Source organism: Vidua macroura, chromosome 13 (assembly GCF_024509145.1).
Source record: "Vidua macroura isolate BioBank_ID:100142 chromosome 13, ASM2450914v1, whole genome shotgun sequence".
Lineage (NCBI taxonomy): Eukaryota > Metazoa > Chordata > Aves > Passeriformes > Viduidae > Vidua > Vidua macroura.
In genome coordinates, this window is record NC_071583.1 from 14,506,376 (window position 1) to 14,530,272 (window position 23,897).

Sequence of the window (23,897 nt, forward strand, 5' to 3'; positions counted from 1 at the left end):
CTGCCCCCCAGCACCAGAGACCCGGTGCTCCCCCAGGGGCAGGGCAAGCGCCCTGGCAGGGCTCAGGGGTTTTCGTGGTGGGGGCCATGTCTGTCCCCTACAGAGCACACGCAGGCGCCCGCATCTGTCCCAAAGCCAGCGTTTATTTGGGAGTGCCCCTAGCTGCAGCAGGGGCACTTACTCAGCCCTGGTCACCCCTGTGTTTCCCATGTACAACTATTTACAACCCTCCACACCCACCGGGGTGCCCAAAGAGGGTGCTGATGGGCTGGGTGCCCCAAAGACCTCTGGGTGCCATTGTCACCAAGCACCAGCAGCTGCCTGAGGTTTTACACCAGCATGGCCCCTTCTCATTCCCTTCTCCACCCAAAGACCCTGGGGCCAAGACCCCACTATTGCCTGAACACCTCGCTCCTACCTTGAGGTCCCATCTCACCCCTGCCAAGCCCCCAGGGAGGGGACAGAGCCGTGTACCCTCGCCCCTCCTCCTCAGCTTGCCTGGTGGTCACAGCTTCCCCACAGAAAGCACTTGCTCCTCCATAACCCTGTGGGGAAACTGAGGCACAAAACTATGATGGCCATGCCCAGCTTGCAGTGGGCAGCCCTTGTCTGGCACTGCCTCCCCCCTGCCTCACCCCCCTGCCCTCCCCAGGGCATCTTCCCCTCCCACACAAGGACATCCATGCCCCAGCACAGTGCCATGCCCCAGCTGTGTGGCAGAGGGGCTGTGGTGGCCTATGCTTCCTGCACAACAGGATCTGGGGGTCCTTGGCAGGGGGGGACGACACGGTGGCTGCAGCCACCTCAAGGGTCCCTGCTCCTCCCTGGAGCTGGGAGGTGAGGGTAGCACCACCCCAGTGACTATGTACAGCCTACAAATAAATACCACCTCCCGTGGGAGAGGGGAGCGCGTGTGTCTGTGTGTGCGTGTGTGTGTGCGTGGATGTATATATATATATATTTATTTATTTATAGATATTTTTAATATTAAAAGGGGGGAAAAATAGACCACTGTGCTAGCAAAGTCCCTGATGATGGTTTCATGTATGCCCATAGGTCTCTGGCTGGTGATTCCGGCGGTTTCGAGGCTTCTTCTGGTCCTGCTGCTCCTTGGCTTTGAGGCCAGCCAGCGGCTGCGGGGGGCTGGCGGCCGTGTGCCGCCAGTAGCCCTGGCAGTACTGGTCCAGGAGTCCCATTTCAGGCTGAGTGAGGAGCTGCAGCAGGTCCTGGTAGCGGGGAGTGGGGGCACCCGGCAGGCCGGGGGGGGTCTCCGCCTGGACCAGCACGGTGTGGACGGCGCGGCTGCTGAGGACACGGAGCTGCACCTTGGTCACCGTGTGCTTGAAGTTGTTCTCGGTGGCGGTGCAGGAGTAGAGGCCGCTGTCGCTGAGCTGGAGGGCGCGCAGCAGCAAGCCCTGCTCCGTGCGCAGCACCCGGCCCTCCACCCGCAGCTGGGGGGGAGAGGGAGCAGGGCTCAGCCGGCTGGCGCCCGGCGCCCCCGGCACCCCCCCAGCAGTGCCCTGCCCTACCTCTTTCCGCCGGTCGCTGTTGTTCTTCTGCAGCAGCCACTTGACGCTGGCCTGAGGCGAGCGGGGCTGGCACTCCAGGAAGGCTGTGCTGCCCTCCACCCCGTACTGCACGGCCTCCACCGTGTTCTTGTTAGCTGCAGGGGGGCCATGGGCAGCCGGGTCACCTCCACCCCACTGCACTTCTCCCCTGCCCACTCTGTCTCCAAGGGTGGGTGTCCATCCATCTATCCATCCATGCATTCATCCCTCTATCCACCCATTCAAATCTGTTCAATCTCCTCCCCAACATATCCATCCATCACATCCACCCATCCATGAACTGACCCATTCATCTGTGCTTGTTCTCATCCCCAATGTTTCCGCTCATCAGTGTTCATCTTCCTCCCTACAACTACCCACTCATCCACCCACCCACCCATTCATCCATACATCTTCCCATACATCCACCCACAAAACCCGCCAAGGAATCCCTGTGTCCCCCCTGTGCTCTCAGCCTCCCCTCCCAGCTGCCCCACGCTGCAGGGCCTCGCCCCAGACCCCGCTCACCGTTGGAGTTGTAGCCGCGGCACTGCCGGATGGGGTTGCCATGCCGGACGTCCTGCCGCCGGCTCCGCCTGTGGGGATGTGGGAGGTGAGAGGGGGAGCCTGTGGCTGGGGGTCCCTCCCTGACCCTCTCCCTGGCCCACGCTGTACCTCTTGGAGGAGGCGGAGTAGCGGGTGCAGGCGCTGCCGTCCCAGGCACAGTACGGGTCCCGGGCCAGGCAGCAGTCAGCACAGGCTTCCCCGTACACGTCACAGCGGTGCAGGGCCAGGTGGGTCACGCCTACGGCCGAGGACACATACAGCTGTTGCTGTTGGGAACAAGGAGGACAGGGTGAGATACTACCTCATCCCCACTACATTAGGGCCCCTGCAAACATCCTGTTCCCGTGCCGTGGTGATGCTGGGCAACGCCACGGCTGGGACCAGGATGGGATCAGTCCACCCAGGCCTCTGCTATGACTCACCCTCTTGGAGGAGATGGTCATTGTCTTGATGGGTGCTGGCACCTGGATGAGAGCAGGAATGAAGAAGATGGAGGGATGACTGCTTGGACTGACGCTACAGCCCTGGGGTGGGCACCCCAGACCCCCCACAGGCAGCTGGAGCAGGCAGAGCAGGCAGGGGGAGATGTGAGTGGGCAGCAGGCAGGAGGACCAAAGCCTGGAGTCCCTCCAGAGCTGGCCAAGAGGTAGCTAGTGTCCCAAGGGACTGGCTGATGTCTCAAGGGGCTGGCTGCTGTTCCAAGGGCTGGGTCAAGAACACTCAGCAGAGGGTAGAGGACATGCCAACCCTTACCTTGAACACTTCAATCTCCTCCAGCATGAGCTCCTCTGTCTCCATGTCATCCCGGGGGAGCACAATGACCTTCTGCACGGTGCCCCGATCTGCAAGACACCATAGTGCCCAGGTGCTCAGTGCTACCCCTGGGCACCCATGCCCTCCCTGTCTGTGAAGGGGGTTCCTGCTGGGGCTGTGGAAAGGAAGGATCCCTCAGGCTCATCCCCATCTCTCTCCTACTGTGGCAGCTAGCTATGTCTGGGGTAGAGTGTGCCAGCTCAGGTAACCACCTGTGTCTAGAGAGTGCCACCAGAATGCCAGAGAGTGCCCACAGCAGCATGCAGCCATGCACCAGGGCAAGAGAAGGACCAGGACGGATCACAGGGGCTCTGGGATGCACATTAAGAGGAGGGGAAGCACTGGCCTGGATGGTAGTGCCCCCAGGATGGGCACTGAGGTCTGGGAAGGACAGGGCTGGATGTCAGTGCCTCTGGGATGGGCAACTGGGCAGGAAAGGCACAAGGCTGGATGATGATGGGCTTAGCATGGGCAGTAGGAAGCACACTGGAAGGATGCTAGGGTCAGGAAAGGATAAGGCTGGATGATGAGGCCCCTGGAACAGGCAACAGGACAGGGGGACGACGAGGCTGCACGGCAGAATCCCTAGGATGGGAAGTATCATGCCGGATCACTGGCTTCAGGGGTAGAAGCTGGGCTAAGGGAAGGACCAGGCAGGACAGTAGGGTCTGTGGGATGGCATCGGGACAGGCAAAGAACAGTCTGGAGCCTTGAGGAGGGGCAGGGATCTCAGGGGGGCATTCTCAGCCCCTCACCCTGCTCTAGCGGTGGAGGGCACCGTGCTCTGGCCAGCCCTGGTGGTGCCCGTGCCCTCCGGGGCCGCGCCGGAGCATGCTGCGTTCCCCGCGGTGCGCGGCGTGGGTACCTGTGCCCAGGAAAAGCACCTCATAGCGCCCGTCTGCCGCGTCCACCTGGTCCACGGCCACGGTGGTGAAGCGGTAGTTGACGTTGGTGCGGACCACCAGCGGCTGGCGGTGCGTGGGGTACACGGCGTGGTACATCAGCGGGTGTGCGCGCATGAAGTTGATCACTTCGTCAGGGTAGTCCTTGGTCGACTTCATGGATGGGGTGAAGGTCCCCCCAGGGCACTGTGGCACAAACATCACCAGTGCTTGGTGAGTTGGTACCCGAGCACAGGTCTGAGGGTGCCGGCTGCCTGGCAGGCACTGGCTCACCTACCCGCGGTGCCCGGGGGGTACTTACGGTGCCTGGACGGGGGTAGGGCATTTTTCCTGTGTAGGGCATCCACTGATAGTTGGGTCCCTCCTTGTGGGCAAAGGGCCCATTGAAGACCATACGGATGTCAGCCATCGAGTAGACACACACAGCAGAGCCTTTGAAGACCGACCTGGGGGCAAGGACCTGCTGCCACCCTTTGTCATGGCATTGCCAGGACACCCACCCAGCTAAGACTTCCTCCTCTCCTGCACTCTGTGCCAGGAGGGTCAGCACTCACCCCGAAGCAGAGAACACAGCGTAGATAACAGGGTTCTTGGTGTCCTGAGTCTGCTGGATGAAGACGTCCTCTTGGGACAGAAAGATGGAGGGGTCACCATAGGGAAGGTAGGCAGGGACACCAGGGTACAGGCAGAGCAGTTACCCATGGAAGAGCAAGAGGCAGGGGGCAGCAGGGATGTCCCCAGCTCTGCCCAGGGTGCCCCCCAAGCCTGCAGGGGTAGAGAAGGCTCCCATCCCTTTCCTCGCACACTCACGGAGCTCGTCGAAGTGCGTTTCAATTCCGTCGGGTCCCGGCACAGAGCAGACGAGCCGGGCCTTCAGGAAGGTGCTCCACTTGTTCACAAGGCAGCAGTGGCCCCCGTCATCATTCTGCAACAGTGAGACCCCTGTGCTCAGCCCTGCCTGTCCCCCTGCCCACTTCCTTGCCTGCTTCCCTGCCTGTCCTCTGCTGCACCTACCAGGCAGATGCGCCCAATGCGGGAATAGACCCCAGGACTCAGTGGGGCATCAGCCGACTTCTCTCGGAAGAAGAAGTAGAGCTTGTCATCATTCCTCTCGCTGCTGTCAGGGATGAGCTGGGCACGGACGAAGGCTGGGTCTGGAATGGCACAGCACAGCATGGCACCATCAGCTCAGTGGCACTGCTGCTTCATGCCATAGCAGGATGCTGAGCCCTCCTTTGCTGAAGCATCAGTCCTAGAAAAGCACTGTCACAGACTGAGAGCTACATCTCTGGGTGTCTCTTGTGATCTCTAGTGCACCAGGAGAGGCTTGAATCATCTCTGGGGTCCCTGGGAGCATTCCTGAGGTCCACAGATTGGAGAGATACATCAGCTCTGTGAGCAAGGTGGTGGGAACCAGTCTTCCCCCCAGGAAGGAACCACACAGCATGGAAGCTTCTCAGGAAGCTTCTCCCTGCCATCCATCAGCCGGTACCCAGCCTGTGCTGACAGCTCCCCCTCTTCGGGTTACCACCCCGCTGGCTCCCCAGCCCGGCAGGATCATCCCATCTGCTCTGCTCTGTTTACTCAGCTGCTGCCCCGCAGGCAGGGGTGCTCCGAGGGGGGCAGAATGAACGTTCGGGGTCACCGACTGCAGGCGACACGGTTGACATCTCAGCGCTGCAGAAACCCATGCACTGACACTGGCAGAGCCAGCCCCATCTCTCACCGGTCTGCTCTCACCACCCAGCAAAGCTCCAGGCATGTCTGTCACTGCCTCACACAGCTATCCCTGCTCTTGTGCCTTCCCATCCATCCATCCATCCATCCATGATCAATTCATCCATCATCCATCCACCCATCCACCCATGATCAAGTCATCCATCATTCATCCATCCATCATCAATTAATCTATCATCAATCCATCCATCCATGATCAATTAATCCATCATCCATCCATCCATCCATCCATCCATCCATCCATCCATCCGTCAGATGCCAACTATCCATCCACCCGCCCGCCGATCCACCTGTCCATGCTGGCTGCTGTCTCTGTTCTGGCAGAAGGAGGCAGTCCCACATGACAGGTCTCATCTCTAGGGCTGGAGCCATGAGGTCCCCAGGGCACCTGGGCTAGTGACACCTGAACTCACCATTGAGCCAGCGGGAATTGTACTGGTCCGTCCTCATGGCTGTCTGCTTGCCCATGGTGCGGAAGATGGCTGCGTCCGTGCCCATGAAGTCGATGTAGACACCAGCATAAAGCTCTTCATCTGCAGAGGGCAGAGGTCAGCCAGGAATCCCCACCTCATCCCATCCACCCACCTTCTCCAATTGCCAGCCCCAGACCTGGCCAGTAGCCACCAGACAACCAAGAGCCACCACCTGTAACCATCCCAGAGAGTTCTGGAGGTTGGCACTGGTCTGTAACCACGATCCCCACCTCTGCTGGGCCAGGTGCCTGGCCAGCTGAAGCAGGAAGGGGGGGCAGAGCAGGAACCCTGCTCCTGGTGGGAGCAGTTGTTCCATCCCGCCTGCATGTTCCCTCTGCCCAGAGCAAGAAGCACTGGCACCAGGGAGCCACAGGACTCACTTATTAATGCAGAGACGGTGTCTACTTTGGGGTCGTAGGAACACTTCCCCTTGCCCGACTCCAGCTTGTCTGGCTCCAGGTAGAAGATATAATCCTGGAGAATGAAGCAGATAGAGCAGATGGTTGGACTTTCACTCCTCCATTTATGTGACAGCTCCCAAAAACCACCAGGAGAGGCAGCCTCCTCCAGGATGGTGTACAGCAGCGAGGACAGATGTGGAAGTGTCTGCAGGTCTCCTGCAAAGCTGAAGCTCCTGTGAGTGACTCCTCTAAAGATGCTGGGTTCTTCTCCACACCCTCCACCACTTGGAGACTTGGCTGAGCCATCAGGCTGAAGTGGGGCATCCATCCCCCAGGTCTGGGAAAAACTGCCTCTTCACTCCAGCTGGCTGTGCTGCACATTGCCACTTGCCCAGCAAGGTCACACAGCTCCAGCAGCTTCAGCAGGCAGAGCCTGGCCCACAGCACAGCTCGGCACAGCTTGGCTGCTGGACCCACTGTACTTCTCTCTCCAGGAGCCATTTTCCAGTGCTTTTCTTCACACGATGAGATGCTGTGTCTGCTCCATGGGACGCCTCCCTACTGTCACTTCTGCCTTCCCCGTGGCTATCCCTGGCACCACCATACATTCCCAGCCAGGAGCGAGACACACTCTGCCTCTGGAGGCACATTCAAAATCCTCTGGCTGGGGGCACACAGGGACAGGCTGGCCCAGCCATGTCACTCCTCACCCTGGCATAAGGACCACCTTCACCTGAGACAAAGCACCAGCATAGAGCATCCATGGGGAGCCTGGGCATGGGGGGACCTTAAGCAACCAAATTGGGCAGATGCCCATTGGCCCTGTGCCCTGGCTTTGGCACATGGGTGACAGACGTGGTGACAGCCACCCTCCACTGAGAGGCCAGCAGGGTCCTGGTGGAGCCCAGGCTCTGGGAAGAACAAAAGAGGGTGAGGGGCTGGGATCTCACTGTGGGCATCTCGCACTGGAGTGTTTGCTCACACCAGCTCCTCCTGGGACACCCATACCCAGAGATGGGCACAGCCATGTTTCACCATCTGCACCACACACTGTGCATCTGTGCCACCATCACCATCACAAATGCCTCTGCCCAACTCTTTCCCCGCTCCTGAAGTGAGTAAACACCTCACATGGACAACCTCTCTCTCTCCAGCACAGCCCTGGCACTTGGCTGCACCGCCTCACCCTCCTGGTCAGGCAACACAGGAGCCATTGTCATGCTGGCATTGCTGATCGGCTAACACACCTTGAAGTGCACCAGAGCTGCCAGGAAGCACGTGCTGGCAGCCCCCAGGGAGCTCCTGCTGGGACACACACCCTCTCCCCAGCAGGGGTGACGTGAGGGGGCTAAAATGGCAACGGCGTTTTCCCACCTGGCACTGGGGAACTGGCAGCAGGAGCTGCCCACAGCCTGGGAGATGCTCAGTGCCAAACATCACCCTTTGCCCCTGACCACCCGAGGACCTGGGGGAGCCCCAGGCTGCACCAGGGTGCCCACGTCCCCCATGCTCCCCAGCCCATGCACTGACCCATGTTAGTCTGGAGGGGAGAGGCTCGGGGGTGACACTGTCAGGGTGGGCTGCACACTGGGCTGTTCCTAGAAGCCGGGGATGCTGTCACCTCCCTGAGTGCACTTGACTGCCAGGATGACATAAGCCCCTCTTGGGGCAAGGTGAAGCAGCTGCTCAGTAATGTGTCTGTAGGCCCTACTCAAACACTTTCTGCACATTACTTTGGCATCCTCCCCTGAATCATTCCAAGCCCTGTGGCTCTGCCGACACATGGTCCCACTTCCAAGGGACACAGCAAGCCTGGAGTCAGGTAGAGTCAGTGGTGGGTGGAGAGCCACCATCCCTGACAGTGTCCCCCACGGGGGAGATCCTACATGGACTAGGAGGAAGGAGTTAGTGAGAGAAGGAAAGCTGACGCCAGGCCGGTGGCCGGGAGATGCTGTGCTGGGAGGGAAGGGGATGGCGCCCGGCCCAGGGGTCGGAAGCATGCCAGCGGGATGAAGGAGCCCGCGGCCCTGGTGTGCCCCTGCGGACGGGTGGGCACGGCTGCGGCGGGCTCCCAGACTGGTTCCCACCTTGCTTTGTGCTGGTCTCGGGCTGAGGGGGCTGTCGGTGGATCTGCTTTCCCGGCCTCCCGGCTGGCTCGGCGGGAACCCCTGGGGAAAAGGAGCAGGGCAGAGAATTAGCGCCGGCAGGGGAAGGACCCCCCAGGGCAGGGGTGAGCAGGGGACCCCAAGAGCTGGGGTGATGGATGCCCATTGAGCAGCAGCACTGCTGTCCCCCTGCATTCCTTGAGGCTCCAGGCTGGGCTGGCCTCCAGCAGGAGCTTCTCCAGGATGGATCCTGCTCTCTCCCACAGAACTGGGGTGCCCTTAGCATGGGGTAGGAGAGAGTTGAGAGATGGCTGCCCACAGCCACCCAGGCTGGGCTCACACCTGGGGGTGCAAAAATGGCACCTGCCACCTTGTTCCTCCTGCGTTGATGAGCAATGCCTCAGCACCAAAGCTATAAGCACCAAGGGGTCACTGAACACTTCCACACTGCCACTGACTCTGCTGGATAACTCGTGCTGTCCTCGACTGCACTAGCACCCTAGGTCCTCCTCATATGCTGCCACTCCCCAGCTCAGTCCCAGTCCAATCCCAATTTGGAATGGTCTGAGCAGCATCCACCTCTCTCAGTGCCCATGCCAGGTTTGGGGGCTCTGAGGTAGACACCTGTCTTTCATATCCAGCGCCGTGATCCTCCCTCACTTTGGGCTGGTGACTCCCTCTCCAGCCTCAGAAGACACAGCCTGGGACCTGTCACTCCAGCATGGAGGGAACAGACATCTCACAGGGCTTGGGACCCCTGGGATACTCATGCTGTTACTTGCAGAGACTGGCTCCCTCCCAAGGCTGTCCTGAAAATGCTCCTCTGTCTTCCACACATCCTGCCCGGTGGTATGCAGCTTCGATGCCACCCTCTCACTGCACGTTGTGGTCCTTGGTGCTGGGTGACATCCATCCAGGGATGTTCCTGACATGGCCACATGAGCTGGCACAATCCCTGCACAGTCCTCCCTGTGCAGCACCAGTGCTGGAATCCTTGGAATCTACGGTGAGGAGCTCAGCAGCGTGGCAGCAAGTGGGAAGCTGGGTTGACATGTCCCTCGTCCCAGTGGAGATCCAGCAGTGGCTGCAGCCAGCAGGGTGGGAGGGCACCTTGTGTGGAAGCTGCCATCAGAGTACAGCCAAGTTCCAGCGTGAAGAGAAGTCCTTGGTCTGTGGAGATGGCTTGGCCCCACTCAGCAGCACAACACTGTCAGCCACGGTCACCCCCAGCCTGCCCTTGCCCACAACCTTCCGCGCCCAACCCCCCACCAGCCAGCAGAGCTGAGCCAAGCACCCAACCCACTGCAGTCCCCCGGCGGCTGTGCCAGCACCGCCGTGCCAGACACCAGCTCAGCACCCCCATCCCTCCCGCCCCTCACCTGGGCTTTGCGCCCGCGGTTGACGAAGGCACAGATGGGGTTGTAGGCGCCAGTGCCACACACGTAGAGGTGCGTCCGGTTCCAGGGCTGGATCAGGCGGATGAAGTTGCCGCACTCCCCCTGGGAAGCAGAGGAGAACGCGTCAACCCAAGCATGGGGGCTATAGATCGCCATGGGGCTGTGTCGGTGAGGGCATGGGATGAAACACGTCACTGGATGGCGTGTGGCATGGGACAGCATAGATCAGGGGTTGGCATGGGCCACAAGCCGGCAAGCCGGAGGGCCCAGCCCTGGCTGGTAGGAGGAAGCAGCATGGGGAGCTTGGCCTCCTACTTGCCCAGAAAGCTCTCCAGGACCTGCCTGGCTGCAACAGAATGGGTGACAGGACACTGCAACACCCTGGAGTGCCACCCCATCTCGACATGCTAGGGGGTGGCTTTTTCCGAGTAGGATACAGGGACATGGATCCCACTCCAGTGCCAGGTGCCAGCCCCACTCCACTACCAGAAGGGGGCTCATGGTGGTTACTCACATTACTGTTCTTGCCTGATAGGATGCACTCCTCGATCCTCTGCTGGGAAGCGGGCCAATGGATCTGTGGAAACAGCAACCCAGGGGAGACCAGGACTCCCACCTGGCCCCACCAGCACCAGTTATGCCCATCGAGCTCTTGCCTTGGCATCCAAAAGTTCCCCAAAGTGCCCAACTACCCCCTTCCACCTGCTCTGCCCTGCCCTGCGCTGGCAGCTTACGATGAGTGGCTCGCGGTTGATGTCGTGGAGGTCCAGCGAGAGGACGTAGTCCTTGCTGCCCACATACATGCGGTCGTGGTCCTCATCCTTCAGCAGGATGCGGTAGTCACTGGAGTTGAGGAGGAAGTTGAAGAAGTGTGCTGTGCCCGTCGCCTTCAGCTCTACAGGGCGAAAGGGGAAGGTGTCAGTAGCCCAGGGACCCCCGTCTCCACCAATGTCTTCCCTGAGCCCAAGCCTGGGCCCAGCTGGAGGACACCCTGTGAGAAGAGGTGCCCGCTTTCCACTCCATGAGCACCATGATACTGCCACCTCTATGCAGGACAAGGGACAATGACGGAGATGCTCATGGCCAGCTGTGACAACCAAGAGTGGCCAGAAGTGAAATCATCAGAACCTGGGCTCAGGAGATCCAGCACCCCACAGCAGGGAGTGGAGGTTGCCATTGAGATGAGGCAGGAGGCTGGAGCTCTCTGCCACCTCAGCCCAGAGACCACAGCTCTCAACATTTCCAGCATCATCCCCCTCCTGCACTGTGACCCCATGTTCCAGCCAAGCCTCTGGCTCCTAGGATGGGAGAGCTGGGACCCCAAGGAGCCAGCTCCAGGGGAGGTGATGAGCCTCTCCCCCACCCCGCACACCCCACCCCCCCCCTGGAAAGTTATTTTTAGTCTAAGTGTGGGAGCAAGGAGTGAAAGAGGATAATGAGGGTCATGAATATTCACAAGTGCAACGAGGCAGCCAGATGGAAGGCAGAAGTGCTGCAGATGATGTGGGCCAGTGCCAAGAACCACGCGGCAGGGGCCAGGGCACGAGTAAGACAGAGCACCCTGCCCCAACAGGATACGATCTGTCCTGGAGGCCACCACCTCTTTGGAGATGCCACTCTGGAGGTGTCACTTCCCTTGGAGGTGTCACCCCCTTCAGATACCACCCCCAAATACCAGATGCCACCCCCATGGGATGACATCTGCCCTGCCACCCCTCTGGATACCACTCAAAGCCATCAGATGCCATCACCATGGGACGTCATCTTCCCCATATGCTTCCTTTTGGAGGTGCTGCTCTCCTAGGATGCCATCAACAGCCATTGGATGCCACCTCCACGTGATGCCATCAGCCTCTGAAGCCAACCCCTTTGGAGATGCCATGCTTTTAAAAGGTGTCACCCTCTTTGGATGCCATAAACAACAATCAGATGCCATCCTCAGCCATTGGATGTCACCCTCATGGGATGCCATCTGCCCCAGATGCCATACTCTTTGGCGTTGTCATCCTCTTTGGATGCTACCAACAGCCATCAGATGCCACATCCATGATACACTGATCCAATGAGCACCCTCACCCTGTGGAGTGTGTCCCTCCATGCACAGGGGTGCCCTTTGCAGGCACCGGGAGCAGCTCTGGGGACCCTTCCTGAGGAGGAGCAGAGCAGGGTCCTGCAGGTCAGTGTCAGGAAGCATCACACCGGCTTCCAGGCAGCACCGGGCAGGGCTCCAGCAGCCAGCTTCCCTTCCCAGCGGGAGGCTAAATGCCTGCAGATCCCCCTGACCTCCTGGCTGCACAAGGGACTGGAATGTCCCACAGGTGCCCCCAGGCTCCCTTCCCATCCAGGGCACCCCCTCTGTCCCACGGCTGGCAGCGGTTTATGGTCCCCAGTCCCGCACCTGCAGAGATGCTGGACCCGCTCAGCTGTGGCAGTGAGGCCAGAGCAGACACAAAGCGCGGGAACCGTCGGAGCTGCCTGCGGGAAACGGCGTCACGGGATGTGACATGAACCTCTCCTGGCCTGGGGGCTTGGGGGCCTGCCTGTCTGCCAGGGATGCATGGCAGGATGAGCACGGTGGGCATGTGCAAGGGCTGGAATTTGGGCTGCAGGCAGGGGGCCATGGCAGAGGTGCAGTGGAACAGTGCCAAGGATGGGGGCCAGGCATCCGCTCACCCACCCACCCACGGCAGGCTCCTCCTTCTGCCTGGCCCATCTGGGCTCCAGATGCTCCCTGTTGCTGGCGCTGGCTCACATGCCACCCATGGCGTCCCCAGCCTGTCCTGTAGCGGTCCCTGACTGTGCCATGGCACACTGGGTCTGGTCCCTGCCTGTCCTATGTCCTGAAGCTGCCCCACTGGCCCATACATTTGTGTGTGTGCACGTGTGTGCCCCACACTGTGTGCTGCTGCCTCCCTCAGTGCGATGCTGGTGTCAGTGGGGACCAGAGCTCAGGAGCCAGGAAAGGGCAAGGTGGCTCTGGCAGTGAGTGACACAGGCAGAGCAGAAGAGCTCATCCCCAGCTGCCAGTGATGGAACTGCACGCCCAGGCTTCCCACTCAGGACAGAGACACCTGGAGCAGGCAGAGACAGGGATGGCAATTAAACTGGACAGGAGCCCCCATGCCAGGACAGCCCCTCATCTGTGATCCCTGCCAAGCCTGGGAATGCCAGCACCAACAGCCCTGGGATCCTGGAGTGCCGGGACACTGGCTGGTGAAGGGCTCCATGTCAGTGACAGCCCCACATCCATTAGGATGGGCGTCTCCAGGGCTTGGTAGGGGATAGGGCCAGTAGCACAAAGAGCCTTGGACCCCCACCGGTGGCTCCATTCAACCCCCCACGGCCCAGCGATCAGAGGGGGCACTCCCAAAGCAGGGCGGTGACGGACCCGCTGCCCCGTGACGCCCTCTCCAAAGACAATGGCGGGGTGGGCAAGACCCTGCCACAACCTCTGACCTCCCAAACCTCCATCGCACTGCCTAATCCCAGTGTCACTGTGCCCCCAAACCTGCCCCAGCAGCCATGGCTGTCCCAGGGGCCCGGGCCGGGCTGGAGAAGCCCGCTCACTAGCCGATGTGCCCCAACGAGCAAATTCCCTCCTGCTTCGCATTGCCAATCCCGGCACCGGCAGAGCTTCCCCGGCTGGCCGGGAGCCTAATCCTATTTTAATTGCCGAGCACCGGAGCCAGGAGCGGCTCGGCATCACAGCCAGGGTGGCCTCCGTGGGGACCGTCCCCTCACAACATTCCGCAGAGCCCTCACCGAGCCCCCCGGGACTCGCCTGCCCGCAATCGTTTTGAGTCCTTGGGCGCTGAGCTGTAATTACCCCGCGCCCTCGAGTGATGCCGGCGGCCAGGAGCCCGAGGGCTGGCAACAAGGCGCGATGCTCTGCTTTGCCCGCGGCACCACCGCCCGACTGCATGCTCTGCAAAGCCAAATTCCTCCTGCAATGCCAATTTCGGGCTGCATTCCCAGCTCCGGCAGCTGTCCACCGTTGCTGACTGTCACCACGGGCCCCCATCGGGCAGGGGTGAGTGGTCCCTATTCATCACCCACTGGCACGGAGACCAGTGCTGATCTCCAAAGCAAAAGGGAGATTTTGGGGGTTCTCGATAAACCGCACACCCCGTGGGACTCCTCACCCCACCCCAGTCCCTCAAATCCACCCGACTCCCCCAAACATCACCAGGGCACCCGCATGAAGAGTTAATGCCATTACGACCCGAGCGGGTCACCTCCCCAGGTGCACCATCACTGCATTCCCCAAAACCAATTACAGGCGCTCTCACCTAATTAGATTCTAATTATGGGCTTGTAACGCATTCAACATAATTAGCATGTAAATTACACGGCGTGTTTATATTCAATAACCGCACTCCCGCCCCCCCTACCACCCCCCCCACCCCGCCTGGCGGAGCCAGCGCCTTTCGGGAGCCCTTTCTTTGCATGGGGAAGAATGAATTCACTTTAAATGCCGATGGAGAAGCCCAGCACTGATCCCAAGGGAGCTTGGCACAGCAGGGATAAATCCCATCTCCATCCTGCAGCGTTTTATCCCACAAATTTAAAAGCGTGCCCCAAATTTTGATTATGTTCCCTACTAATTTTTTTCCCTACTCGGAATTTGAGCTGCAGCTTTTTGGGTATGCGTCAGAGGGGCAGGATGGGGAGCAATGCCAGGAGAGGGATAGGGGGCTGGATGTGTCCCCTCTCGTGGTTAAAGCATTTGTTGTTATTGGGGCTGATCAAAGAGCTGGGTGGGTCGTCCGATGAAAGCAGAATTGCTTATTTGTTTGAGCGTCACTCCGCTACCCCTTGATGGGTTATTTATGATGTAATTAAGCTAATTACATGTAATAAGAGAGTTTCCGTGGCCCCCAGCCAAGCTCTTTTCCCATTTAACCGATTCACAGGTGGGAGGAAACCGAAGCTGCCTTGCAGGGGCTTGGGAGATGAAATAACTCCTGTTCCCGCTTGCTGCCTTCCAGCCCCGACCATCTCCAGCCCTCCTGGAGCATCGCCCCGTGCCGGCACTCGCGGCAGAGGACAGGTGCTGCAGCCGCCCGGGTCAAATCCCTCGGCATGAAAGAGGTGCCGGCCGGGTGCTCCCCGCAGCCATCGCAATCCGGCCGGTTGGGCACAAGCCAAAAAACAATTAAAAAAAAAAAGAAAACCCACATTTTTTTCAGCGGAAACCGCTGATTCATCCCCGGGCCAGCCTGCCCCAAGCGCTGGTGTGTGCATGTGCCCCAACGAGCAGCGCTGCAAGGGGGACTTTGTCCCCACCAAGCATCACTGTGCAGTGGAGACCGGGCTCTTGGCTGGGTCGGGGGATGCTCCAGCAGCACAAAATCCCCGTCAGGAAAGAGCCTGGCTTAGAAAAAAATACTTTAATCACCCCAAAAGCAAAGTGCTGAGCTGAGTTGCCCCAACCCACTGCTCTTTGGGCTCTTTTGTTTAATGTTTGGACATTATTTCTTTCCACAGCCCCTGAGGAGAGGGCACGGTGCCGGGTGGAAACTGCGGCTGCTCCAGGCCCTTTGCTCCCTGCCCGAGCGGCACTGGAGTGGGGAGAACACCCCTGCCAGGTCCCCGGGAAGGGCCATGCTGTTCCATAAGGAGCATTGTTAATTTGAGGGATAACTAGCTTATTAGATATAGGCTGGGGGAGCTGAAATTGCACAGGGTTTTGGGAGGGGGAGGGTTTAAGGAGCTTATGGAGCTTCGCAGCCGGAGCCAGGGAGCTCAGCCCCAGCAGCAGCCGGTCCCAGCGGGTGGAGGGGCTCTGCCGCAGCCCCCCACTGTCCCAGCCAAGGAAATCCTCTTAGGGGTCACAGGGTTCAGCCCCATGTCCCCGCCCCTTAGGGCACGGGAAAGGGGACTGTGGCATCCCCCTGACCTTTACAAGGTCTGAAGAGCAGCATGGGGCACTCACACGAGGGTGGGGACCAACAGTGCCAGTGCTCCCAGCACATTCCCAGCACTGGCTGTCCCTAAGCCCTTGGCCCTGCTCGCACCTCCCTGTTTATCCCATCCTGCTGTCACCAAGCAGTGCCCACAGCTGCAGCAGCTTAGGAGGGCGCCTGGGCGGCCCCCAGGACATGGTCCCCTATCCGGGCTCCTCTCCAGCCATCTGCCACCCCCTGGCCCAGATCAAGCGTGCCGGTATCTCCTGGCCACAGGCAGAGATGCCAGCGGGGTGGGAGGGTAAACTGAGGCACGAGGCAGGCAGGAGAGAGGCCAGGCAGGGGGCTGGCAGTGGAGCTCAGAGGAGACTCCATGCTCAATTCATTCTTTTTAAAGTAATTATATTCCTCTTCAGGAACTGCCCTGCCTCTCACCCCACCCCTCCCCGCCAGGGCTGCCCCCGGCTGGACATCAGCCACAGCTTTTCCGAGAGGTGCCAGCACGGCTGTTCCCCTCGCTGCGGGGAGCGGCTCCTGTTTGGAAGCCCCACGGAGAGCCCTGACCTCGAGGGCTTCCCGCCGTGATGCGGGGCCAGAGCCCACCCTTCCTTCCCGCACGCTTTTCCCACGCTGGACAGGGAGCAGGACACGGAGGGATGAATCACCATCATCACCATCACCTCCTGCATCCTCGTGGGGAATGGCCAGCCTCTCTGGTGCCCGAGCCCCCGGCCCGGAGGAAGGCCCAGAGCAGAGGGGACCGCAGGATGTGTACAGCAGTATGGGGAGTGAGTGAATTGTTAGCACGGAGATGATTAAAAATATCCACCCTATTTCTGGCCAGCACTGGGCTGGGATCTGGGAAGAGCTGCTGGCAAAAGGGAGCTGTGCCGGAGCCGCTCCCAGCACTGTTCTTTCCATGCTGGTCACCTTCCTCCTGCCGACACACGGACAGGAAAGCCTTGAGAGGAGGACAGACGTAAAGAGACCACAGGGGTGACGGGATGGGGGGAGGACTGACCCTGCCCAGCCCATCACCCTGCACCAAGGCACAGCAGCTCAGTTCCCACCCCTTTCCTATCACTTCAGTATTTTATAGATGTGTTTTTTTTAATGCACTCAGACGCCGGGGCTCCGTGGAGGATGACGCAGGCCCCGGGGAGCTGCGACAAACCTCTGGCGCGCGATAACAAGCAAAGGCAAACAAACCCAGAGACGCTCCCGCAGCTGGCAGGGCTCCAGGCAGCACGGCCGCCCAGGCAAGGCGCCGAGGGACACACTTGGGGACATGGCAGCTTCTTCCCCAGCAGCCTGGCCACAAGGCCACCTCGATCCCACCCTGCCATTGGGATGCTTTAGCCGGAGGGGAGCTCTGCTAGAGACCCGCACCCCAACCCCAGCAGCTGTGGCTGCAAAGCCACCTGGTCCCCTGTGGCACCACAGCCATCCCTGACAGCAGAGCCCAGCCAAACTCATCACACCAATGTCCCCCAGGCCAGACCCAACCCCACTGTCTGCAGCTGCACTGGGAGGTTTGGGGCTGGACATTTGGGTATCATCCCCACCTCTTCAGGCAAGAGAAGGGGCTGGACCATCCACGAAGTGCCACTGTCACCCCATATCTCATGGTTCTCTGGCTTCAGGGAGGCTGCACGCAGATGATCAACTCAGGAAGCTGCTCACCAGCAGTTTGGTGTGCGGCTCCCAGCTGGGCCTCGAGGAAGACCCCGGGAGAATTCTCCACAACTGCCACCCTTGTCAGAGTACAGGCAGGAAAGAGGTGAGTGGCACCTTCCCAACCCCAATGTGCTTGGATCCAGCACACCGCTGGCATTTCTTCTCCATGTGCCGGTGCAAATCAGCCCTTCTCCCACCACAAATCCCCCGTCTAGGCAGCAAGGGCAGGGAGAGCCCTGCCAGGCCACCTCAGGCAGGAGGGAGAGGGACTGGAGATCCTGAGCACAGCCAGGAACCATTGCTCCAAACAGCTGGGGCCAAAAAAAACCAACCCCAAACCAGCCCCTAACTTGTGGCACAGCAAGCTTAACCATGCCTATTCCAAATTAATCTCACTCCTGCAGCATACCATGGCAGTGGGCACCAGGTCCAGCTGGGACTTTGCTGGAGCTTCCCCTCCTCACAGCTGTGAGGAAGAGGTGTTTTAAGCCAAGGTGGAAAAGCATTTGTACAGCAGCTAAAGTGCCCCAGCAGCCCCCAAAATCCTCCAAAAATGCTGTTTGGAGAGGAAAGTGGTGCCTGCCTCTGGGGAGGAACTTGCTCACTGCTTTCCAGCCTGGACTTGTCCCCAGACTCTTCATACCAGCCATTTTTTCTGTCAAGACCAGCCTGTAACACCCATGGCTATTGCTGCTTCACCGTGTTTGCTGTCAGCCCCCCTGGCCCCTCCTGCCTGGCTCTGCTGTGCTCACCATCAGTTCTGCCACCACATCCTTGGGCTCACAGGTTCAGTAGATGACCAGAGGGCAAAGGAACAGTGGGACAGCAAAGGGAGCACAGCCCCAGCTCTCCCACAGACCCTAAGGGGAGGCAGACATGAGACTCCTCGTGTCTGTCACCTCCTGACACACATCCAAGCAGGCAAGCCCCCAGCAGGAACAATTTCCGTTCCGCTCCTCAAGGTTTGCAGCCCTGGGACCTGCCTCATCAGCCTCAGCCCGCCCTGCTCAGCAACCTCAAAACATGAGCTCAAGACAAACCCCTCTACCAATGTGCACCCCAAAGCTGAACCAGCAGTCCCCCCACAGCTCCTAGAGTGGCTGGGTGGGCTAAGCAGCCCCGGTACGAAAGGGTTAAGCCCCTTCCCCCCACCCAGCACCCTCCCCTCCTGCCTCTCCCGGCTCCCTGCCAGCTCCCAGGCGTTAATACCAGCTGGGGGGGTCGGGGTGGCGTCAAGCTGCTGTCTGGAATCGGGGTGCTGCCGGGGGGGCTTCCTGCACCTCAGCACCCAGCTTTGCCAGATGGAGGGAGCCACCCACCCACAACAGGAAGCGGACTGGGGGGGACTAGGCAAGCTACCAGCCCCTCAAGACTGCGTGTGCTGGCGCAGATCAGGAGCTCAGCCACACCTGAATATGGATCCCCGTAGAGATTTGTGAGGGTGCAGATCGCTGATGCCCCCCGAGAAGGAGCCTGTGCTGGGGTGCCTGTGGTTTCCTCCATCTTGGGGTCCCACCCTGCCCCCCACTCCAACAACCAGACTCTTACCTTTGAAGGAGAGCTGAACCCTGGGGGTAGCGAAGCCGTGGTCTTTGGGATGGGCAGCCCGCCAGCCCAGAGTCAGCAGGGTGGCCCAGAGCAGGACACCGACCACGGGCATGGTGGGCACGCGCCTGGGCGCCGAGATCCAGGGGAGTCTGGGGGAGCCGAGCCTGCCAAGGAGGGCACACGTGGGAGGGATGTCAGTTTACTGCACCCACCACCCCCCTGAGGGGTACAAGCCCCACATCCTGCTCTCCATCACCCGCTGGCACGCAGCATCCTCTGGGGAGGACTGGAAGCCAGCCCCGGGAGGCTGAACTCTGCTCTGCAGACTGGGGGGCAGGGGGCACAAATCAGGGGGCCACAGCCTCACCTCCCTGGTGAGCATGCAGGGCGAGGCAAGCGCAGTGAGAGCCGCTGAAGCGCCCTCCTCCACCCCAGCTGGGGAGCCTTGGCCAGGTGAGGAGCATCCCTCCATCCCTCCTCACAACCCCTCAGCTGCAGCATCCCCAGCCCCCCACTGGGCTGGCTTTCCCTGCCCCGGCACCCAAAGGGGTCCCACTCCCAGCCCTTGCCTCCCCACCTCTCCTCCCAGCCCCCAGCAAAGCCACAGCAAGCAGAGCTGGGATCAAATCTTTCCAACATGAAGGAAATCTGGACTTCATTATTCCAAGAACGTACAAAAAAAAAAAAAAAAAAAAAAAAAAAAAAAAAAAAAAAGGATTTTTTTTTTCATAAATAAAAGAGGAAGAAAAAGAAGAGGAAAAAAAAAAAAAAAAAGCCCTGCCTGTGTGCCAGGCAGCTGGACTCCCTGGGGCTCCGGCACTGAGCGGAGTCCGCCAAGCTGCCTCCAGCAAGCCACACATGCACCCTGGCACGGCACGGTGCCCGCCGTGCACCCCACTGCCCCTCCTGGACACACCGTCCCCTGGGTCAGGCCCCTCTCCCGAGGAAGCACCCTCCTGGGGGTCTCCAGGGCACTTCAGGCAGGATTTGGGAGGAGGCCTGTGGTGGGAAACCCCAGGGAGCTGCATTCCTGGGTGGGATGCACTGTGCCACAGTATCCGGGTGGGCTCAGGCACGTGGGGAGTATCTGGCCAGCCCAGCCAAAGGGGGTCAGCTCTGTGGGAATAGGGGTCCCCAGTGTGACACCCCAGTGAAGCCATGCCCTCCAGGGCTCTGCCAGCAGCCACCACACAGCCCCACAGGGGACAGGCACACCCAAAGAAGCTGGGAACCATTTGGGGCACCCCGGAGAGAGATGCTGAGCTGTGGCAATCCCGCACCCCACCCGGGTGGTCTGGCTGGCCTCTCCTGCAGTGCACAGCACCCACCCCGCCAGCCCCAAGCAGGGCAAGGGCAGCAGCACTGTCACCAGCAGCAGGGCAAGACCCCGAGTGTGGTGGCACCGCTGTTCCTTGGGGCTGTGTATTTTTTTTCTCCTTCTTGCCTTTGGGGTCAGTAAATATTTCAATTTGCTTCTCTGTCCCTGAGCACACCCAGCTCTGCTCCATTGTACTGGTATTCGGTCCCTTTTCAGGCTGCCTTCCCTCTTCTCCCACCCATTCCCAGGCTCTGCCCTTCCCATCAGCGCCAGGCCGGGACAGCCTGCACCCCCAATTCCTCCACCAGCCAAAACTCCAGTTGGTTGCAGTTAAATAACCCCCCTCCATCCAAACCTCCCCCCTCTCCCCGGCAGCTTTAGGAAATAATTCTGGCAAATCCTACTATTGCATTTGGATGGAGCGGCGTACGCGTCAGAGACAGGGAGCGAGATGGCAAACAAAGGAAAAGAGGGAGAGGAGGGGAGCGCAGCAAGCGCAGGGCGAGGAGAGGGGAAAGGGCCGGCGGTGAGTGGGGGGCACACAGACCCGGCTGGGAAAGGCAAATTCCAAGGAAGCAAAAAGGGAAACGGGCCACTGGAGTGCACCTTGGCCAGGAAATGTCCATTTCCAGGGTCATCTGCACTCGGGGGAAACGAATAACTCCAGGGGAGAGTGGCCACATTCCTGCCCTCCAGCCCCCGGGCTGTCTGGGCTTAGAGGAGTTTTTTAGCAATTAAAGTTTGGCCATTGCTTGTGCTGCCGCAGGAAGATCACAATCCCACTCGGCTTTATCGCCCCTTCCCCAGGCTGGTCAACCCAGCGCCGCCGAGCCCAAGCAATTAGGGAAAGGTTTTCTCGTCTGGAACAGGGACTCCTTTTGGGGATCAAACCCCCAAAGAGGGCTGAGGGGATGCCTCGGGAGAACCCCGGGGGGACCCCAGGGGTAGGGCTGCCTGCACGCCGGCTCCCCGTGGCCTCGGGAGAGAGCAGGAAACATTTTGGGAGGGAAAAGCAATAGAGGCAGGATAGGCAGTGGGAGGGGAGCCTGGCCCACCTCCGGCCACGGCGCGCGATGCCATCAGCGGGAAGGGGGGAAAATAGGGGGAAAAAAACCCCCATAACATAATACAGTAACGCTAAATGTCCAGCGCGGCCCCGCGCACACGGGAAATAACTTTGCACAACTTTGCGCTCTGGCACGCCTGGCCTGTCCCCAGGGAGCGCCGGCTGTCCCCTGCGCCCCCCGCCCGGGCGTCCTCCGCGCAGCCCCAGCGCGCCGTGGCGCGGGGTCCTGCCGGGGCTCGGCGTCCCACCGGGGCGGGCTCCGCCAGCCTGCTCCAGGGTGCCGGGCGTTCTCCGGCGCGTGTGTCTCCCCCGGCACCCCCTCCCAGGGCACCCTCCCAGAGCCCTGCCGCAACCCCCATGCCCCGGGAGCGCCCTACCAGCCCCCGTCCCCTGCGACAGTCCCCCCGCCCCGAGCGGGACCGGGGCGCGCCTGCCCAGCCGCGGCTCCCGGCAGCAGGGGGACCGGCAGGGTCCCCCCACCTCGGTATAACCCCGCTGCGAGGCGGGGAGCGGGGGTCCCCAACGCACCCGGTGCCGCCGCCGGCTCGGGGATGGGGCCCCAGCACCGCACCGCCGGCACCGGCCCAAGCCCCACCTGCCCACTTCACCGGCAAGTTGCGGCGGGGGGGGACCCACACGCGCGAGTTCCGAGCGGCGGAAAGTTTTCCCGGGGCGCCCCCCGCGCCGGGCATCCGCTCCGCCGCCCGCCGCCGCTCTTACCTCCGCGGGGGTCCCGGCGGCGGCCGGGCGGTGAGGAGGGCGGCGGGGCTCAGCGCCGCGCCGGGGTCCCGCGGCCCCCCGCCATCTCTCGGCCGCGACTGCCGCCGCGGCCCCGGCCCGTGAGCGCCGGGCGGGGCGGGGCGGGCACCGGGCGGGGCCCGGCCCCCACTGGGCCCCGTTGCGGGCCCGCCGCGGGGGGCGTCGTTTGCATAGACGCGCCCCCGGCCACTCCCACCGCCCCGGGCCGCAGGTTCGAGCCCCGGCGCCGCCCCCGCCGCTCACCTCCTGCTCCGGCCCTTTGTTGCGGGGTGCAGGCGGTGCCCCGCCGCGCCCTGCCTGCCCGCCGGTGGCTCGCCGCACCTCCGCAGCCCACCACGGTCCCGCCGGTCCCGGGAAGGAGGCGGATAAATAAGTGCCGTCCCTCCTTTGTCTGCCGCGGCGGGGGGCGGCCCGGGGCGGCGGGGTCTGCGGGGAGCCGAGCCCCGGCGAGTCGGCGGCTTTGTGAGAGCTCCGGCTCCGCTGAGAAACCAAAACCGTCTCCCAGACACGACATCTCCAAATGCTGGGAGTGGAGCGCCGTCCCCAGCCCCACCTTGCTCATTCTGCCGCCCCCAACCCGGGTACCCCCACTGGTGACCCCCGGCCCGCAGCCCAGGGCAGGCAGGTGACCCCTGCCCGATCTGGTTGCACAGCATCCCGCGGCCCTGGGGCCTGGGTGATCCCAGCTCAGTACCTGTGCCTGGCATCCAGGATCTGCTGGTTCCTGGGTATCCCTTCCTGGGACTGTTCTCTCCTGGGCTGGCACTGCGTGATCCCTGCCCAGCACTGTCCCCCCTGCACACCCAAGGCAATGACTGGCAGGTGCTGTGCAGCTGAGCTCTGTAGCTCTGCTCTGGTCCTTCCTGCCTGAAGGGGACACCTTGGTGTCCCCCAAGTGCCAGCCGTATGTCTCAGTTCCCCTGCTCTGCTTCTGCCAAGCTGGCAGCCTCTGTCAGGGCCTCCTCACCCAGATATGGGTACAACCCCCTGCAAGCACCACAGGGCTTGGTCCCATGCCCCCCAATCCCAACAGGACCTTCCCCCTTGGCCTAAGAGGACCCATCCAGAGGTTTGCAGCCTCTGCTCCTGCTTACCTGCTCCCAAATGGGGTAATGAGGCATTGAGGATGCTCAAAAACTACAACAACGGGTGCTGGAGCAGAAGGTGCCCTGATCTAAGACCCATCATTTCCTCTGAGCCAAGGCTCCTTGGATAGGAACAGGGCACGGGAGTCAAGGGAATGGAGAGCAGTAGCCACCCACAAGCAGATACTGTTGCTGGAAAAATTCCTCCCCTGAGCACAGCCCCCTGCCCTGTTCCAGTGCCCCTCCATTCCCCTAGGTACCCCACGGGAAGAGGGGAAAGTTCGCAGGGCAGGGTTTCCACCCAGGCAGGGTCACCTTGTCACCCAGGCACTGCTGGTGCTTGAGAAGGGGGCAGAGAGGGTGTCTGCTCCCAGCCCCACTGTGATCTGCCTCCTGCTGCCTCTTCTTTTTCCAGAGATGGCTCCACAGAAATAAGCTGGCGCCGTCCTTCACCCTCACACATCTGCTCTGTCTTCCTCTGAAAAATGAGGAGTTTGTCGCCGGATTCTCATCACCAGCCACTCTGTGTGCGGGAGGGCAGCAGCAATGGCCTCAGTCAGCAGCACAAATAAATGGCCCGAAACACGATACGCGGG

At 61.0% G+C, this 23,897-nt stretch overlaps 1 protein-coding gene across 2 annotated transcripts; it reads right to left on the bottom strand.

Moving 5' to 3' along the window:
• Positions 1 to 950: 950 nt before the first annotated feature.
• SEMA3F (semaphorin 3F) lies at positions 951 to 22,275 on the bottom strand. 2 transcript variants are annotated; one of them, XM_053989393.1, is made up of 19 exons: positions 22,178 to 22,275; positions 19,074 to 19,237; positions 10,677 to 10,837; positions 10,457 to 10,519; positions 9,925 to 10,044; positions 8,528 to 8,608; positions 6,420 to 6,513; positions 5,980 to 6,099; positions 4,844 to 4,983; positions 4,640 to 4,754; positions 4,384 to 4,453; positions 4,131 to 4,275; positions 3,793 to 4,015; positions 2,868 to 2,956; positions 2,537 to 2,578; positions 2,223 to 2,380; positions 2,076 to 2,143; positions 1,530 to 1,663; positions 951 to 1,451 (listed from the first exon to the last, which is right to left on the bottom strand). In XM_053989393.1, exons 2-19 carry the CDS (start codon positions 19,183 to 19,185, stop codon positions 1,041 to 1,043), a joined length of 2,346 nt encoding a protein of 781 aa, XP_053845368.1. In that variant the 5' UTR covers positions 19,186 to 19,237; positions 22,178 to 22,275; the 3' UTR covers positions 951 to 1,040. The 2 variants fall into 2 exon arrangements, with proteins under 2 accessions (XP_053845368.1, XP_053845369.1); XM_053989394.1 differs by lacking the exon at positions 8,528 to 8,608.
• Positions 22,276 to 23,897: the final 1,622 nt, after the last annotated feature.

Excerpts from the sequence above, each read along its gene's own strand:
- SEMA3F (XM_053989393.1), bottom strand. The coding sequence starts at position 19,185 with ATGCCCGTGGTCGGTGTCCTGCTCTGGGCCACCCTGCTGACTCTGGGC. Across the intron at positions 6,514-8,527 it reads CGAGACCAGCACAAAGCAAG|GATTATATCTTCTACCTGGA; the intron begins GTGGGAACCAGT and ends TTCATTCTCCAG. Across the intron at positions 2,381-2,536 it reads TGACCATCTCCTCCAAGAGG|CAACAGCTGTATGTGTCCTC; the intron begins GTGAGTCATAGC and ends TGTTCCCAACAG.